The sequence below is a fragment of the Stegastes partitus genome, unplaced genomic scaffold (assembly GCF_000690725.1).
Source record: "Stegastes partitus isolate 25-593 unplaced genomic scaffold, Stegastes_partitus-1.0.2 Scaffold53, whole genome shotgun sequence".
Taxonomy (NCBI): domain Eukaryota; kingdom Metazoa; phylum Chordata; class Actinopteri; family Pomacentridae; genus Stegastes; species Stegastes partitus.
Genome location: NW_007577784.1, coordinates 387,351 through 404,377, shown reverse-complemented (window position 1 = coordinate 404,377; position 17,027 = coordinate 387,351). Strand labels below are relative to the sequence as shown.

Here is a 17,027-nt window from a genome sequence, read left to right as displayed (position 1 = left end):
CACTCCTGACCAGGTCCATGCTGGACCCCGTCTTGACCAAAGAGTGTGACCCCAAAATCCATGAGGCGTCTTGTCCTTCAGCAACATCTCGTCTTGCAGTTTCTTTTTCTCCAAAGATCAAGCGAGGAGGATGTGTTTGTTGTACAGAAGCTTATCACATGCAAAAACCTTTTCACTGTCACAGTTGTCACAGCAACTCCTTTGTTTCCTTTCATCACTCCTTGTGCCACATCTGAAGCCCCACTGTTGGAAAAAAGGTTCATGGTGCAAGTAGTGCACCGTCCATGATGGCATTTTAGGAGCTCTGATTAGTGGTACTGCTCGTTCTCTCACAGATCTTCCAACGTCCAGTCCCATCTGTGTAAAGTCTCGCATTCAGGTTTATTTTTAATTCTTCAGGCTGTTATTCCCACTGCGGAGCCATGATGCAGACATGCAGCTAAACATAGCCTCGAGCCGCAGAACTCCGAAAGTTCACAGCTCGTTTCATAACCACGTTCGCAGGTTCTCAGGTGATAGCGGAGGCTTGTGTTTTTTAATACACCTCGCGATTGTTGAGACGAAACACTCCGCGCAATCATGCAGTTATTTAGAGGTGATAGAATCTGCAAACATTTGACATTCAGACGATTCTCCACGGGGATGTTTTTAACGCCGCGAGAGACGGAAAGTGAAGAAGTAGAGACGGGAGATGAAATGACAGCAAAGTGTTGAGGATATTACAGGGAGAAAGGAAAAAAAGAAAAAAAAAGGAGAAATGTGCGCGTTAGAAAGAAGAAGCGAGCTGTTGAGTGTGCTTGAAGGTGAGACAGATAAATTAGTACTTTCCCCTGTTCTCATCTGGACCTCATGCATCTCCAACACACACACACACACACACACACACACACACACACACACACACACGCTGAAGTATCTCCCTGAGCGCCGCGCGGTCGATCATTAAACTCTCGTCAGGATGAGTATTGGCCGTGATGTGTCCTCTCTCTCCCCTCTAAACTGCTGCTACTTCAGTCGGGAGTGTTTTCCTTGGGCCCAAGTGATGACTAATGACACTATTGATTGGCAAGTGTCTTTGATGGAGGTGGAGAGTGGGAAACATATTTATAACATCTGTGTCTGGTCACAAAAGCTCAACTGCGGCGGGGGGAAAAAAAAAAAAGGGACTGAAAAGATTTATATAAGCCTTCCTCCAGAATGAAAGGCGTTGCAGTGTTCATTTTTGCGAAACATAATTTCGAGAAGATTTTTAAGGCCCAAGATGGCTCCTTTTTTATGCCAGTCTGATTTTAAATGTTTTAGAGGTTTTAGGAAGGAAGTAAGGGAGGATTCAATTATCAGGAGATGGAGCAGAAAGTTATGCAGGCTACGGAGCATATTTTCTTTTATTCTTTTATGCTTGCAGCTGTTTTTCTTACCATATCTTAAACCCTAAAAAAAAAAAAAAAATCCACATTAGAGACACGGTGAGGGTTGTTTTTGCCAGCAGAGAACGTACAGCGGAAATCTTGGCAACTTTAAGTTTGGACTCCTTCACATGGAGCCGTGGGAATCGGCTAAAGTACGTCCTTTGCTAATAGCTCGTTTAAGTGCTGCTGCTAAAACACACAGCATAGGATGTATTTGCTCAGGATTTATTTCCCTTTTTCATGCACTAAACAGTCAAACTTCCTTCTTTCCGAGGGTCCGCTGTGCAGCATAGAGGAGAAGCAGCAGAGCTAAAAGTTGCATGTTTGATTTCATGTATTTTAAGGCGTTCGGAGGTAGAAAATATGGGACGAGGGAGTGGATATGGGAGGAAAAGAAGAGAAGGAGAGAGAGAGAAAAGCAGCTGCCGCACCTGATTTATCACCTCAGACCGCTCACCATGGCAGAGAAAATTGCATCTGAAATTTAACGTCTGGGGAAACTAGATGTAAAATCGGTGGCACTATTTTATCCAACACAGACGGAGGGACTGTGAGGCGAGTCAGAGGGAAGCGTTCGTACAGAAGACGACGCTCCGGTCATGCGACGTGTGATTTTTTTTCACGTGATTTTCCTTTGATTGCAGCCGTTATTTCTCTCAGAGAAACGATCGAGTTTAAGCAGAACGCTTTTTATGTCACTTTTTTGTTAAGCCGACAACGTCAAGCTATTTTCAGCTTCCTCTTCCTGCTGCAGGATGAATACACACTTCCAAAGTGTTTTTTTTTACTAATCAATATTCTAAGTTGTGCAACAGAAAAACGTTTTCGGCTGATTGCTTTCCAGACGACACACACCAAGCAATGTGTGTTATTGGACCGTAGCCGCAACATTTAATGCTAATCAGGTGAGCTGTAGTCGTAGTACAGTACACAATAGACGTGGATACACCCCTGTGCAGTATCACTTAATGCAATTACTGAGAGGTGGTAGTGTTTTGAATCATTCGGATCTTAAGTTGACAAGAAAGAATGTTTTTTCTTTAAAAACTAGAAAAAAATTTGATTTTCAACGCAACAAAAGTGACTGAACGTGTGATCGCTGAAACAAAACCGAGGAAACGTGATTTCCAATCAGTCGAACTGCACGATCGTGGTTATAAAATGACCTCTGATCATCAGAACGCTCTCAGCTTTGGGCCAATCCGGCTGCATCTGTCTGCAACGAGCTTCACTGTAAAACTTCCCAAAGGTGGAAAAGGATACAGGAAGATCAAGTGAAAAACACAGTTGCAGCAGTAATCAGGAGGGACAGAATGAGTCGTTTTTAATCAGAGCGACAGTGGTTTTCTCCAAAAACGATGCCATGGACAGCGTGGTACTTGCACAATCTAGCGCTGAGAGACAGACAGCCAAGTGCTTCAGACTTGGCGTGATGGAGATCTGAGTTTCTGTGACAGCTCAGACAGAGCGAAGGACGTTGCATAAAGTCAACTTCAATGGACGCACTCCCAGAAAAACACCCTCGCTTGCCATTCGGCAGAAAGCTGCTGCACGACGAAACTTTGCTAAATAACATGAAAAAGGAGCCCGGTGGCTGTTGGAAGCGCATTTTTTTGAAACCGTGATAAATTTCAGATGAGGTCCGGCATGTTTTGGCGTCAACCCGCCCAGGACTACCAGAGTAGTCCTAACAGTAAGGCACTGAGGTGGGAGTGTGATAATACGGGGCTGCGTTAGTGCAAAAGGTGTTGGGGGGGGATGACGTTTAAAGATGGCACCGTTAATGTCTTTGGATACCAAAATACGAAGATCGCTCCCAACTGTGCAGAAGAGGAATATTCAGGCATGAGGAGAGTCCAGAACACACTGCCAACATCACACAAGAGTTTCTGAAGAAGTGAACCTGGACAAGTGTGTTGCTTGACTTGAATCCAACGGAGCACTTTTGGTGGTGTTTTAAAGAGAAAGGAGGAGCGACACAACCCCTCCAGCATCTGTTAAAAAGAAGAACATCTCTGTAGAAATCCTCCATGTTTAGCAGGATTGGGCATAGCACCAACATTGGAGAAAAAAAGATGCAATTTCAATTAAAGCCGCAAGCGGCGATGGACGGGTCCTCGCACTACGCTTGTCGACCTTCGCGCACGGCGGGGTGTGGCGCAAACCTGCTCCGGCCGGGACTGTGATCCGGCATGTGGAGTTTGGGACAGATCGGAGCAAGTGTGGCCTAGTTACGAAAAATGGTCGCGGTTTTTCCAACATGGCGGATTTCCTGTTGGGTTTACAGAAACATGCTAATGGACTTTTTTGTGCGGCACGAGTTGTTACACATGTGTGGCGAGTTTTGTAGTAGTAGGTGAAACGTAGCCACGATGGGACCCTGTTGAAATATTGTAGGGGGCGCTGTTGAGCCATGTTGCATTTTAGAGCTTGGAGCAGGGAGAGTTTTTTGTTCGTGCTGACCAGCTCTATATGCCTTTGAAATTGCATAGCGCTAGGGCAAACGTGCTTCCGACAGGACTCCGGCGAAATGTTCAAGGTGGCGCTGTGGAGCCATTTTGGCAGTGACATGTCCACATCTCTGATAGTTTCCGATTTCCGCCAGTCCTGAAGTGCATGGTGATTTTGGTGAGTTTTCGAGCACGTTTAGGTCCTCAAAAACGCGTTCAAAGTTTGCGTACCATAATAATATTAATAATAATAATCACAAGGGTTACAATAGGGTCCTTGCACTGGTGTGCTCGGACCCTAATTAAAAAAAACGGTATTTTGGCTTTTGTCATAATAACCTCCCACTGTGCGGAGATGGATTTTTAATATATTGTAAATTTCAGTTGTTAGTAGCTCATTTTACAGAAGAAGAATTTTAACACATTTTTCTCTGTGTTTTCTTCAAAGAGGCCATGACACAAAAAACATCTTTTCTTTTTGTCATGAAAGACAGAATACCCCCTTAAAAACTCCCACAATTACTCAAATAAAAGACTCCATGAATGGAGAATCAGCTTGAACTGCGGATAACTTGGTTTATTTCTGCCTTCTCCGTCACCAGGAGTGCGCCGGGGAGCCTCTGTTCATGCTTTACTGTGCCATCAAGCAGCAGATGGAGAAGGGGCCGATCGACGCCATCACAGGAGAAGCCCGCTACTCTCTGAGTGAGGACAAGCTCATCAGGCAACAGATTGACTACAAAACGCTGGTCAGTAAACGTGCTGTGTCTTGAGGCCCGTTTCATCTGCCGGGCCAGAGTGTGGTCTGAATGTTGAGCTTTAGTCACATCTGACAGTGAGGGGAAACTTTAAACTCCAGCTAATCATGTGTAAAAAAAAAAAAAGTCAGAGACACCATTTCTCCTAATTAGTCCGGAGTCTTCTGACTGCACAAACACAGCTTCAGTGTCCACTTGTGATCTGGCCCAGTGGTAACCGTGCTGTCCGTCCACTCGAGGCACTTCAGGTTTGGATTGGAAACATGCAGACGAGGCCTACTCGTCGGCAGGGTCGGCTCCGGTTGTTTTGGTCCGCACCCAAGTGTGAAAGCCGAGTTATTATGTACCCAAACAGTCTAAGCGGACCAGGAAAACGTCCAGGTTTTAAAATAGCTGCAGCAAACAAACTAGGTGTGAAAATGCTGTCAGGTACATTCAAATGCACCTAAACAACCATTCAGACATCTCAGCAGTTGGCACCGTCCTTTCCCTGATTGTGCTTAATTTCTTTTGTCTGCTTCAGTTTCCTTTGTTTCTATTTGTACCTATTTGTTTTTCTTTTTCCCCTGCCAGACGTTGCACTGCGTAAACCCAGAGAATGAGAACGCGCCTGAAGTGACGGTCAAGTGTCTGAACTGTGACACCATCACTCAGGTCAAAGAGAAGCTGCTCGACGCCGTGTACAAAGGCAGCCCCTATTCGCAACGGCCGAAAGCGTCCGACATGGACCTCGGTAAGTCCCGTCTGAGCGTGCATAATGCGATTGTATGAACGAGGGCACAGGTATGTCGCCGTTCACATATTACGCGATGCCTTCAAATGCAGATGTAGAAGATGGCGACTTGAACTTTCGATGGTATGTTTGGATTTTTGGCTATCGCATGCCAGCTGCATATCAATCAATCAATCAAATTTTATTTGTATAGCACTTTTCATGTGCAACAACAACGCAAAGTGCTTTACAACATTTAAAAACAACAAAGCATTTAAAAACATTACAACATTTCAAAAAAAAATAAAGTAAACCCGTCCGTCCCACCCTCCATGCATACACATACACATACAACTAATGCAATCGCGCACACAGACGCACGCACAGACGCACACACTCACCACAAGACTAAAAGAGGCATGGCACTGAGGGATTGTGGGAAACGCTACCATTGGGGCCGTCCACACCAGGAGGAAGTTATGGATATATGAAGTTATGGTTGTCATGCATACAGCAGGTTAATAAATTTGTTTTTTGGGGGCCGTCGCTATCGTTCAACTGGTTGAGCTGGCGACCCATGTACAGGGGCTATAGTCCCCGACACAGTGGTAGTGGGGTCAAATCTCGCTCATGGCCCTTTGCTGCAGGTCCTAAACAATAAAGGCAAAAAGGCCAAAAAATATAACTTTAAAAAGAAAAATATATATATTCTTGAAGTAAAGTAGTCACTGTTTTTTGCTCCTTTTTTTAGCCTTCCCCTCTTTTTGGTCTCCATCAGCTCCTGTGGAAAATGTCTGGTTAGCTTGTCGCTAATATTGTTTGCTATATTGGCCTTAACCGTTAGCATACAATGTTTATCAGGACTGTTGTTTTTGCTGAAAATAGCTACCTATCTGTAAAAACCAAAAGAATAACCAGAAAGATGCTAAACTTTAGAATAGAGAATAGAAGAATAGAAAAATACTTTATTTATCCCAGTCTGGGAAATTACTGTGGTACAGCAGCAGCAAGAGAAAAACACCAATCCCAACAGAAAAAGAGCCAAACTATTTAAAAAAATTAAAAATAAAAATAAGTGAATAAAATAAAATAAATGAATAAATTACTAGAGTTATTAGAGTTTCATTCATTGTTGGTTTAAAAATATTGATTCCAGTCACCGTGTATATATTTAGATAGCTCGAAAGATTTAAATTCAGAAAAAACAAACAAACAAAAAACTGGCAACTCCATGTGGCATAAAGAAATGTCCTGGAAATATACAAGCAAAGTTGTGCACAGTTGTAGTTTATGAAAGCATAAATATGATTTTAGCATTTAGAAAGGACTGAAAAGAGGCCTGACCTCACTGTGAGATGTTTTAGAGTTTGTGTGTCCGACTCTTTTGCGCTCATTGTCTGTTTCCTCTTTTTGAAGAATGGCGTCAAGGCCGGATGGCCAGAATCATCCTGCAGGACGAAGATGTAACGACTAAGATCGACAACGACTGGAAACGACTCAACACCCTGGCTCACTATCAGGTACGAAACAACCACGTGGATGCGTTGACAGACAAGCAGCTGAGATGGATTTATACACCGAGTGTTTCGTTGTGTGTCTTTGTTATGCAGGTAACAGATGGCTCGGTGATTGCCCTTGTGCCAAAGCAAAACTCTGCCTATAACATCTCCAACTCGTCCACCTTCACCAAGAGCCTCAGCAGATACGGTACGGCGGCTATTCTTGACTTGATCCTATTTAAATCATTCTGTCAATGATTCCCATTTCTCTAACTGCCCCACCTCCCCCCCTCTCTACGCCATCTAACTCTCTTTCATTCACTCTTTGTCTTTGTTTGTCGTGGCCATGATTGGACTCCATTTTTTTTTTTTTTTACCTCCCCCTGAGTGAATGGCAATCCTTTTTATCCACTGCCATCAGCCCAGGCCAAGGCTATTCCACGGCTATTTCCAAGCAGTCCGTAAATGACAGGCATTAAAGTAGACACCTCGATCTGCAGCTGACAGAGTGAACGAGAGAGAGGGAGGACACCCAGCAGTCAGATAGACAGGAGCCCAGCGTCAATATGGTAGATTTCACTGGAAAATTAAACTATTTTGAAGATAAATCACTCTGTGGTAATAAAAAAATAGGAAAACAAACAAAGCCCTGATGGGATGCTGAGTGGATATTATCCCTCATGCATGCACAGCTGAGGTAGCTTCTCTCCAGAACCACCCGTACTATAAACAGATATGTAGGTATGATTTTTTAACTTTTCTCTGTATGCATGTATTTGTACTTCCAAAATTTACACTTTTTTATCGATGCCAATTCAGGTGTGTTAACCAAAAATATCAAAAAGTGAGACTTTCTGCTCTGATCCAGTCACTGGCTCACTGGAGGGATAATGTTGGAAAAAGGGATTATTTTCAACACTTTATGTATTTATTTAAATGTGCATTTAGATATTTTTGTCCACTTGGTGGCAGAAGAAGTGACCTGTTAGCATGACACTGACATATTATTCTATGTTCAGCTTACAAAGGTGTAGCAATAGGTGTTTACATCCAACAGGAACAGAGCTGCACCCACTACCGGTGGGAATACTTCACTTTTTAGCTTCCTGTTTTATTTTTTTTGCCACAGTGTTCGCCAGCTTGTCTGTGCTGCTGCTGGGTGCCGAGCAGGTAGTGCAGAATGGATTTCTTAGAGCTTTGTCACAGAAAACTGCAACCAGCTGTGGCCAAAAGCAACACAGGTGACAGCAAAAGAGACTGATGCCAAAGAGAACGCTGAAAGACTCCCCAGAGCTGCTGCTGCTTCTCTGAGGAGTCGCTGCTGCGAGTGACTACTCTCACATGCATTAAACAGCAGAAGTGAGTGCACTCCGGTGAAATTTCGCTTAAATGCCAGATGATTCAGAATCGTATCGCCTCTCAACAATTGCATAAGTAGAGTAAGTAGAGGATTTTCTCTTATGAACAATCAAAAACATTAGGAGGACTATATTAGAAATACAGGCCCCAGTGTAAAAACTCAATGCAACAAAGCATTTAATTCTAGTTATCCTAATTGTATGAACATAAGAACACAGAGGAATGGTAGAGATACATTCCAACATGTTGGTGATCCACAGTCAAACGAGAGTTTCTAAAGAAGAAAAGGGAAAACTGTGACCTGGACAAGTAGGTCACCTTACTGGGATTCAACAGAACTCCTTCAAGGTGTTTTTATAGGTATATAAAGAGAAAGGTAGAGCAGCACAAGCCCTTCAGCAAGGAGCAGCTGAAAACAACACAGTCCATCCACAGTGCCTATAAAAAAAAAGTACTCCTGGAAGATTTCACCATTTTATTCCTTTTCAACATTGACTTTTTTTTTTTGACAAGAATGTACAGAAAAGTCAAAAATGAAAAATGCCACTGCTCAAGTATTCGCCCCCTTTTAAACTCACACCTAGTGTTACGACCTGGCTCAAGATGGCCGTAACAAAAGGAGAGACACACCAAGTTTCAAAAATTAAAGCTTATCTTTATTCCCTTAAATGATATCAAATTAAAAACCAAACCAATATGGGGTTGTGAGAATAAACAGAGTCAGTGGTGTGTGTATGTGATGTATGCATGAATTATGTCTGTGCAAGTGTTGTAAATGCAAACGTCCTAAACAAAGAAAACTAACCCATGACCAGACCGATGCAATACCTGCGGAGGGAAGCAGAGTAGAGAGAGATTAGACTGCAGTCAGTCCTTAAGTAATCCAGGAACACACTGGGTGTCACAGCTGCTCCTGATTACCCTAAACAGCCACTCACAGAACCAATAGCCGAACTAGAACCACCCACAAGACTCAAGATGACCTCAGGGGTCATCACACTAGTTTGACACAGGTGCAGCCAGGTGATGCTAGAAGTCACTATATGACTGAGATGGGGAACATCTGACAGCAGTGATGGTAGTATGAAGACACCTGTGTCTGGAATGTCCACTGATGAATCCTCACTATAACTACACCATAAAACATAATTCCAAGAAATTCTGTAGACAAAGGCAAGAGATGGATGCAAGAACATGTCTGAGTCACTGAATATCCCTTAGAGTGCAGCTAAATCCATTGTTAAAAAATGGAAGGAATATGGCATGTGCTTAGATCTGCTTTGAGCAGGCCGTCCTTAAAAACTGAGTTACCATGTAAGGAAGAGATTAATGAGGGAGGCCACCAAGACACCTTTGACCCCTCTGAAGGAGTCACAAGCTCCATCTACTGAGATCGTTCGCACATCTGTTCTTCACCAGTCAAGTCTGAAGTTCACCACAAGGCATTTGGGAGAATCTGAAGTCAGCTGGAAGACAGTTCTTTGGTTTGATGAAGAATATTGTGATTGTAAAACATGGGGGGGCAGAATCATGGCGTGGAGATGGTTCTCCACAGCAGGGCCAGGAGTATCTATGAAGGTAGAGGGGGAAACAGCAAAGTAGAAGGAAATCCTCGAGCATGACCTGATGCAGTCTGCAAGAGAACTTGGGAGAAGATTTGTTTTGCATCAAGACGATGACCTGAAGCAAACAGCCAAAGCTACGTAGCAATGGTTTAAAGACGACCAGATGAATGCTGTGGAGCTCAGACCTTAATCCAACTGAGAATTAGTGGCTTGGACTGAGGTTGAGCACTTGGGGTGAAATTGCAGTGTTTCAGATAGCAAAGCTTGGCGAGAGGAGCTATTCACACATAGGGTCATTGCTGTGATTGCAGCATTTAACGAATACTGACTTGAAAGGAGTGAATGCTGCTAAAACCACTAAGTTTTAAATAATTGCCATACTTAATAGAAATCTGTTTTTATTTTGACATGAAAGAGTTTTGTTGTTGTTGTTTTAGCTTTTTTTGTGAATCCTTATTGGAAAAAACTAGTTTAATTGGAGATGATGTGGTGTTCAAAAGCAATAAAAGGTGCAAACTTCCAAGCGAGGTGAACACTTTTTATAGGCACTGTATTGGAATGGAAATATCTGAATCGACACAGCGAACTCTACCTACATCAGTGAAGAGACTTTCTGAATTTCCTCTTAAAGAACCACCTCACGCTGCTACAGCTATTTCATAAATAAGTGTTTGATATTTTGAATTTTGTTATTTTGTTTAATCCGTCACAGCGTCGGCGTGCGCCCAGCGAGTGGATGTGTGCATTTCAAAGAGGGCTATTGTACAGGCGGGGGAAAAAAACCCAACAAATTTTGGCCACCGATGGTCATGATGAGTTTGGAATCAAAGCCACTCAGCACCCCGCTGGCAAAAGCAACAGCAGCACTAGACAGCACCCCACTCAGCCTGTTTCACTTCTCCATCCCGTGCTCTCCCATTACTCTCCATTTCACCCCTCTCTCTCCTGACCTTTTTGTATCTCTGTCCATTTAGCTCACCCACCCACCTTCCCCCCTTTTTTCCTGTCATCTCCCCATCATTTACTCCTCTCTGTCCTTTCACCAGGCAAAAAAAGGGGGATGGTTACTTGCATCAGCATCTCTCTCTCTTTTTATTTTCTCTCCACATCTTCTGCTCCATTCTGCTTTCTACCCCAGAAGCCAGTGAGCAGATAATCATCTCCCCCCTTCTGTGTTCCTCACCTCCCTGGTCCCTTCCTCCTTCCCCCCTCTGCTATCCTAAATGGAACACTTGCAGATATCTCTTTGCTTCACTTTAATCAACGCTGACAGTCACACTATAAATAATGAAGCAAGATGCTCGAGACGAGGGGATGGTGAGAAATATTAAAGAAAAGCAGTTTTTTTTTGGGATGATTGTAGGTCAGTCAAACAGGGAAAATTAGTTTTCATTCACAGACTGGATTCTAAAGCAAGCTGACGTAATCCTTTCAAATGATTCCGTTTTGTTTTCCTCCGTTCAGAGAGCATGCTGAGGACAGCCAGCAGTCCGGACAGCCTACGATCCCGAACGCCCATGATAACGCCCGACCTGGAGAGTGGAACCAAGCTGTGGCATCTGGTGAAGAACCACGACCACTCGGACCAGAGGGAGGGCGACCGGGGGAGCAAGATGGTCTCTGAGATCTACCTGACCAGGCTGCTGGCTACAAAAGTGAGACACGGAAAAGTGGATTCCAGTCAGTGGAAAAAACCTCTTAAGCAGCACTTGGAACCATCGGGGGGGCCACTAAAAGTCACCACTGAAACTCAGACTCATGTATATCTTTTCAGCATTAACAGTTCTTTAAGACAGATTGACACACCTCATCTATTTAACCGTAGAGGAAGCTTCTAACACGGAGGGTCTGCAGAACCTCGGGGTTAATATGTTCATTTATTTCCATTTATGTATGTGCTTACCTCCAGAGAGAGTCACTGGAGATCAAGTAGCATCAAGCAGCCACTACATTCAGACCAGAATTCTGCAGTAAGTGCATTAGATAATACTCAAATTCATAGAAAATGAGAAGGGTCTTGGTAAGACCAGCGGTCCCCAACCTTTTTTGCACCACGGACCGGTTTCAAGCTAAAAAAAAATTCTACGGACCGGTCATTGCGCACTTAACAAATAATAATTGTTTCTTCTGGTAGAAAATGTTGTAAACAAATCAAATTACGTTTTATTGCTAAATCAGTATTTACATTTTCTTCGGCCTCAGTGTCTCTCAAGTTAGTTTTTTTATTCATATTGGCAGCGGTTAGATTAGATTTAACGGCCGGGCATGAAATCTGACAGAGTCAAGTGCAGGAAACAAGCAGAGGCGGAAGTTACGGGAAGACGAGCTCGTTATTTTTCAAAATAAAACACCCTGCAGATTCCGCCGGGAATAAAATAAACTAATAAAATGTATTTATTCTTTCTGTGCGGCCCGGTACCAAATGACCCACGGCCCGGTACCGGTCCGCGGCCCGGTGGTTGGGGACTACTGGGTAAGACCACACATGAGACGGAGATCTCCTGCCTCACAGTGATACTAGTGGTCATAAACCCATATGAGGGAGTTCAGGTAGGTGGGTGCAGCAGTGGCATACGAAACCCAGATTTCTTGCAGACTGGAAGCAGTTCAAACCCAATATGCAATCACTGTAATTGAACATAAGAAATACAGGTGGTTTTTTAAATATATATATACCGTAATTTCCAGACTATTGAGCGCACCTGAATGTAAGCCACACCCACTAACTTTAACAAGAAAACAAAATTAATACATAGGCTGCACTTGTCTATAAGCTGCAGGTGTCCACGTTGTAACATGAGATATTTACACAGATCTTTTTAAACGTTTAATTAAATACGTACCGGTAATATACACTAATGCTTTTTTTCCGAACAGTGCCTGTAACACGGCTGGTTAAAAAAAATAAAAACTACAGCAGCCTACCAGGAAAAGTCATTGATCTCTATCTTCATCTTCCTCCTGCACTAAAACCACTAAAGTCGTCTTCTTCAGTGTGAACAGAATTACTTCCTCAGTCTCTCTTTCGTCGTCGGTCTTAATGACACTTTCGTATCGAGGCAAATTCATAAAAATCCATAAAATAGCCGCGTCATTGTTTAAGCCGCAGTGTTCAAAGTAGCGGCTTATAGTCTGGAATTTACGGTATATATTCTGATAGATCCAGTTTAAACCACGGGATATGTAGCACTTGTTTAAGCAGCCTCAATTACAGGAACGCTGTCTGAGTAAACAATGGAACCACCGTCTTGGGTTGCTACAGTATTAAACACAAATGAGTCTCCACCTGGTGGCCCAACCAGATACTACAGCTGATGTACAACACCTGATATGTATTTTACAAGACATTTTGCAGCCTGTATAGATTGATAAACAGACCATTGTAAAAGCACCAGTGGAAAACTTTCTGTGTATGCTTGACTTACTGTTGGGCTAAACATCGGGGCTAGTTGGGATTACTACGAGTTCAGGCTAATAGAAACTGAGCTGAAGGCAAACACCATTGTACATTTAGAAATATCACTGGTGCAGGCTGAGATCTGTGGAGTTGACTATCATTGCTCTGTTGATGATAGAAGAGACAGGAGGTTTTTCTGAGTTTCACACTTTGGACAGGAAAGGTAGTTTCTGAGGCCAGCATGTGATTTTCAGCTTGACATGGGATCACATTGGCTTTTTCTGCATCTGAGTAACCTGAGCCTCCTTAAATATTGTGGGGATTTGACCTAAAACCAGTAAAACACTGAAGGATTGCCTGAAAGAATGGCCTTTCAATCCTTCTTTATATTATTTGCCTGACAAAACTGGTTGCCAATGTACACAGACACACACACAGGGATAAACAGACTTACAACCGTCTTTGAATCTTGCAAGCAAGTCCGAGGCTGTCTTTCCTGCTCACCCTTCATTGCCTCTCACTTCGCCGTCTCTCCCCTAATTGTAAGAGGGTGGAGGGAAATATAGCAATGGGCAGCAGTTACAAGTGAGCCAGCTTTTCAATTTCCACTGGTAATAAGAAAAAACAGATTAATAAAAGGTGGGCTTGTGGTGCAGAGTGCAGGGAGGCAGATACAGGAGGTGTCAGGAGACAGGTAATTTGTTGAGGGATTGAAGATTTGGACATGCATGATGAAAAAAAACAGCGAGGCAAATGCAATTGAGAAGCTCATCTTGTCCTTGTCTCTCCGTGGCTGACTGTCTGGGCCTGCCTCCCTTCTTGCCTCGCCGTCTTGTCTATGCAGATCTTAGTATTTGCATTTGCGACCGGGACAGAAATCCGTCCTGTTCCATTTCGCAGCGGCTGACTAAATACGATCCCAAAACATTTCCCCGCTAATGGATTCTGCCAGGTGGAGAAGTCGGGGAAACAAATGTGATGTAAGAGAAAATTCATTTAGCTGCATTTGATGCAATTATAATATAGCGTCGTCGCTGGAGGAAAGCCCCGGCTCTAGACCTGGAGTTTGTGTGTTGGGAGGGCAGATCGAGTCGGGCTTCCACTGTGATTCCCACCGGGCCCGTTCATACTAAAATGCTTACGGCCCATTCAGGTGCTGCGGATACAAGTGGCTGGAAATGGTACACTCCATCCTGTCACACAGCGCAGTGGGTCTTGTTTGGGGTCTAAGTTTTCACAAGATCTTTTCCTTGTCCTATTAAATGGTTGATTTGAAGCTGACTTTTAGGTGGATCTAGTTTTCAAAGGTGCTGTTGTGCGTAGATTGATCCTGAGTAGCGGCGGCACAAAAATACTCCACACATAAATGACTAAAAATCAATGTGAGTAACAATAAAAACAAACTATAAAAAAAAGAAAAGCACAAAGGTCAGCGTGATTACCAAAGTACCCCACCTGTGCTTAAATGTCAAAAAGCTTGTCAGACACGATGACTCCACTTGTGCTCATATATAACAATTTGAAACCAGAATTTCAAAGATTTCTCTGCCATTATAACCACGAACCTACGTGGGCAACACAAGGACGGGTTGTTCAAGGTTCAAGCTGCACTTTCAAAACAGGAAGTGAATACTGATGGATTAAAAGCTGGAGTTCATGCTGTAGCTGTCACAATTGTTTTAGAAACACAGTCGTGACTTGACATTTCGACCCTTAACAATCCTAAACGTTGCTATCCGACAGGTTTTTAGGAAAAACAAACAGAATCCACAGAAAATAGCCTTAACATACCGACAGCCTTGGATTCAGACGTGACATTTTATGTCACAAATAAGGACAACAGCGTATTATCTGACTTAACAATCCCACAGATTTACTTTCCTTCCTTCCTTTGAGGTCCATGCACAAGCACACTGGTCAGTTAGGCGTGAAATCCAGCGATGTGTAGTGTTCTAACAATACACTAGTTATTAAAACAACTATGAACAATAAATATTAACAACAAATGGCCCTTCCAGCATCAAGCCCTCCTTGTATCTCGACCTCCGTCTTGACAATCCGACAGCCTTGCAGAAGGTTTTACATTTAGTGTCGGATTATCGAGTCACGACTGAGGGAGTGCAAAATTCAAATTTCTCAAATTTCTCTTTTTTTGTTCTCCTCTTATTCTTCCTTTCAGGGTACGTTACAGAAGTTCGTAGACGACCTGTTCGAGACCATCTTCAGCACGGCTCACAGAGGAAGCGCGCTGCCTCTGGCCATCAAGTACATGTTCGACTTCCTGGACGAGCAGGCCGACAAACACTCCATCACAGACTACGACGTACGACACACCTGGAAGAGCAACTGGTGAGCAAGAGGGTTGTTTTTTTTTTTACCTGTAGCTGCTGGAAATCCATTGTCGCTGATGCACAGTGGTCCAAGATAGAAGATCATCCATCCATTATCTATACACCGCTTAATCCTCACTAGGGTTGCAGGTGACCCTCACCCTGGACAGGTAACCAGTCTATCACAGGGCTACACTTAGAGACAGACAACCAAGCACACTCACATTCACACCTACGGACAATTTAGAATCACCAGTTAACCTCAACATGTTTTTGGACTGTGTGGGAGGAAGAACCCAGAGAGAACACCCCAGAAGATCCCAGGCGTCCTAATCAGGACACGAACGGGGATCTTCTAGCTGCAAGGCAACGGTGCTAACCATGGAGCCACCTTCACCCCGAAGCTCATTCAGTGCAATGAAGTTTTACCCCCAGCACTTCAGGTGTCTTCACTCTTGGCCCTCATGACATTAGCATGAGAGTCTGAAAGCGGCTGACTGCGATGGAATCGCATTGCAAGAGAATATTCAAACGGCCACCAGGGCATCGTGCTAATGTTATATAGCCCATCTGCAAACGTCTGCAAAGTAAAAAAATCTTTGTGAACAACACTGCGCTCGCTGCGTGTCGTCGTTAAATTAAATCAATAAATCCAAGTCTGCAAAATGCGTAGAAAATTAAAATAGTTGCTGCGTCGGACGCTCGGTAATAATTTACTGGTTGATTTAATAATAATATAACATCTTCAGATGAGCGTTGCAGTATTTTTTTTCCCTTCATTACTTATTTACATTTATTTCATTAATGTGTTCTTTTCTGTATCGGCGGCTGCATTTAGGTGAATCTTTTCTGTAACGTTCTGCCTCAGACAGCTGCCACAATGCCTGAATGGCACCGACAACGACGACATTACAATAAAAACAGTATGAATAGTTAGAAAAAGGCACGTTTTAATGCACACAGTTTACTAATTAGAAAACTGCATAATGTGAATAACAGCAGAATGAAGCCTCTTCTGTGTTTGCTCTCCAGTCTTCCTCTGCGGTTCTGGGTGAACGTGATCAAGAACCCCCAGTTTGTATTCGACATCCACAAGAACAGCATCACGGACGCCTGTCTGTCTGTGGTGGCCCAGACCTTCATGGACTCCTGTTCAACGTCTGAACACAAACTGGGCAAAGACTCGCCTTCGAATAAGCTTCTCTACGCTAAAGACATCCCCAACTACAAGAACTGGGTAGAGAGGTAAGTCTGAACCCAAACACGCTTCCAGATTAACTACGTTTGACCGGACAACGCCGTACGCGAGCTGCTGGAAGGTGGTTAGAAAAACGAGGTTCAGATCAAAGTTAATTACACTATTAAAGCTAAAAACAGCTGTAAGATGATTACAACATTACAGGTTATCTGGTTCTGGCATTTAAAGCATCGAGTGCATAGCTGGATTAAATTAGAGCAAGAAAGCCCACGTGCTGTAATTACAGCTGTCTCGCTCCGGGCTTATAAATATAAAACACAAGTATACAGAGTGTAGAACATATCAGCTCC

At 43.4% G+C, this 17,027-nt stretch overlaps 1 protein-coding gene across 1 annotated transcript in view; it reads left to right on the top strand.

Annotated features, from left to right (window-relative positions):
* The window catches only part of LOC103352827 (plexin-A1-like), a 271,387-nt gene that overhangs the window by 242,775 nt on the left and 11,585 nt on the right, over nucleotides 1–17,027 (top strand). Inside the window, 7 exon segments of the mRNA XM_008275498.1 lie at nucleotides 4,465–4,608; nucleotides 5,191–5,350; nucleotides 6,746–6,849; nucleotides 6,940–7,036; nucleotides 11,217–11,407; nucleotides 15,329–15,498; nucleotides 16,512–16,724. Coding sequence (XP_008273720.1) covers nucleotides 4,465–4,608; nucleotides 5,191–5,350; nucleotides 6,746–6,849; nucleotides 6,940–7,036; nucleotides 11,217–11,407; nucleotides 15,329–15,498; nucleotides 16,512–16,724 — 1,079 coding nt within the window.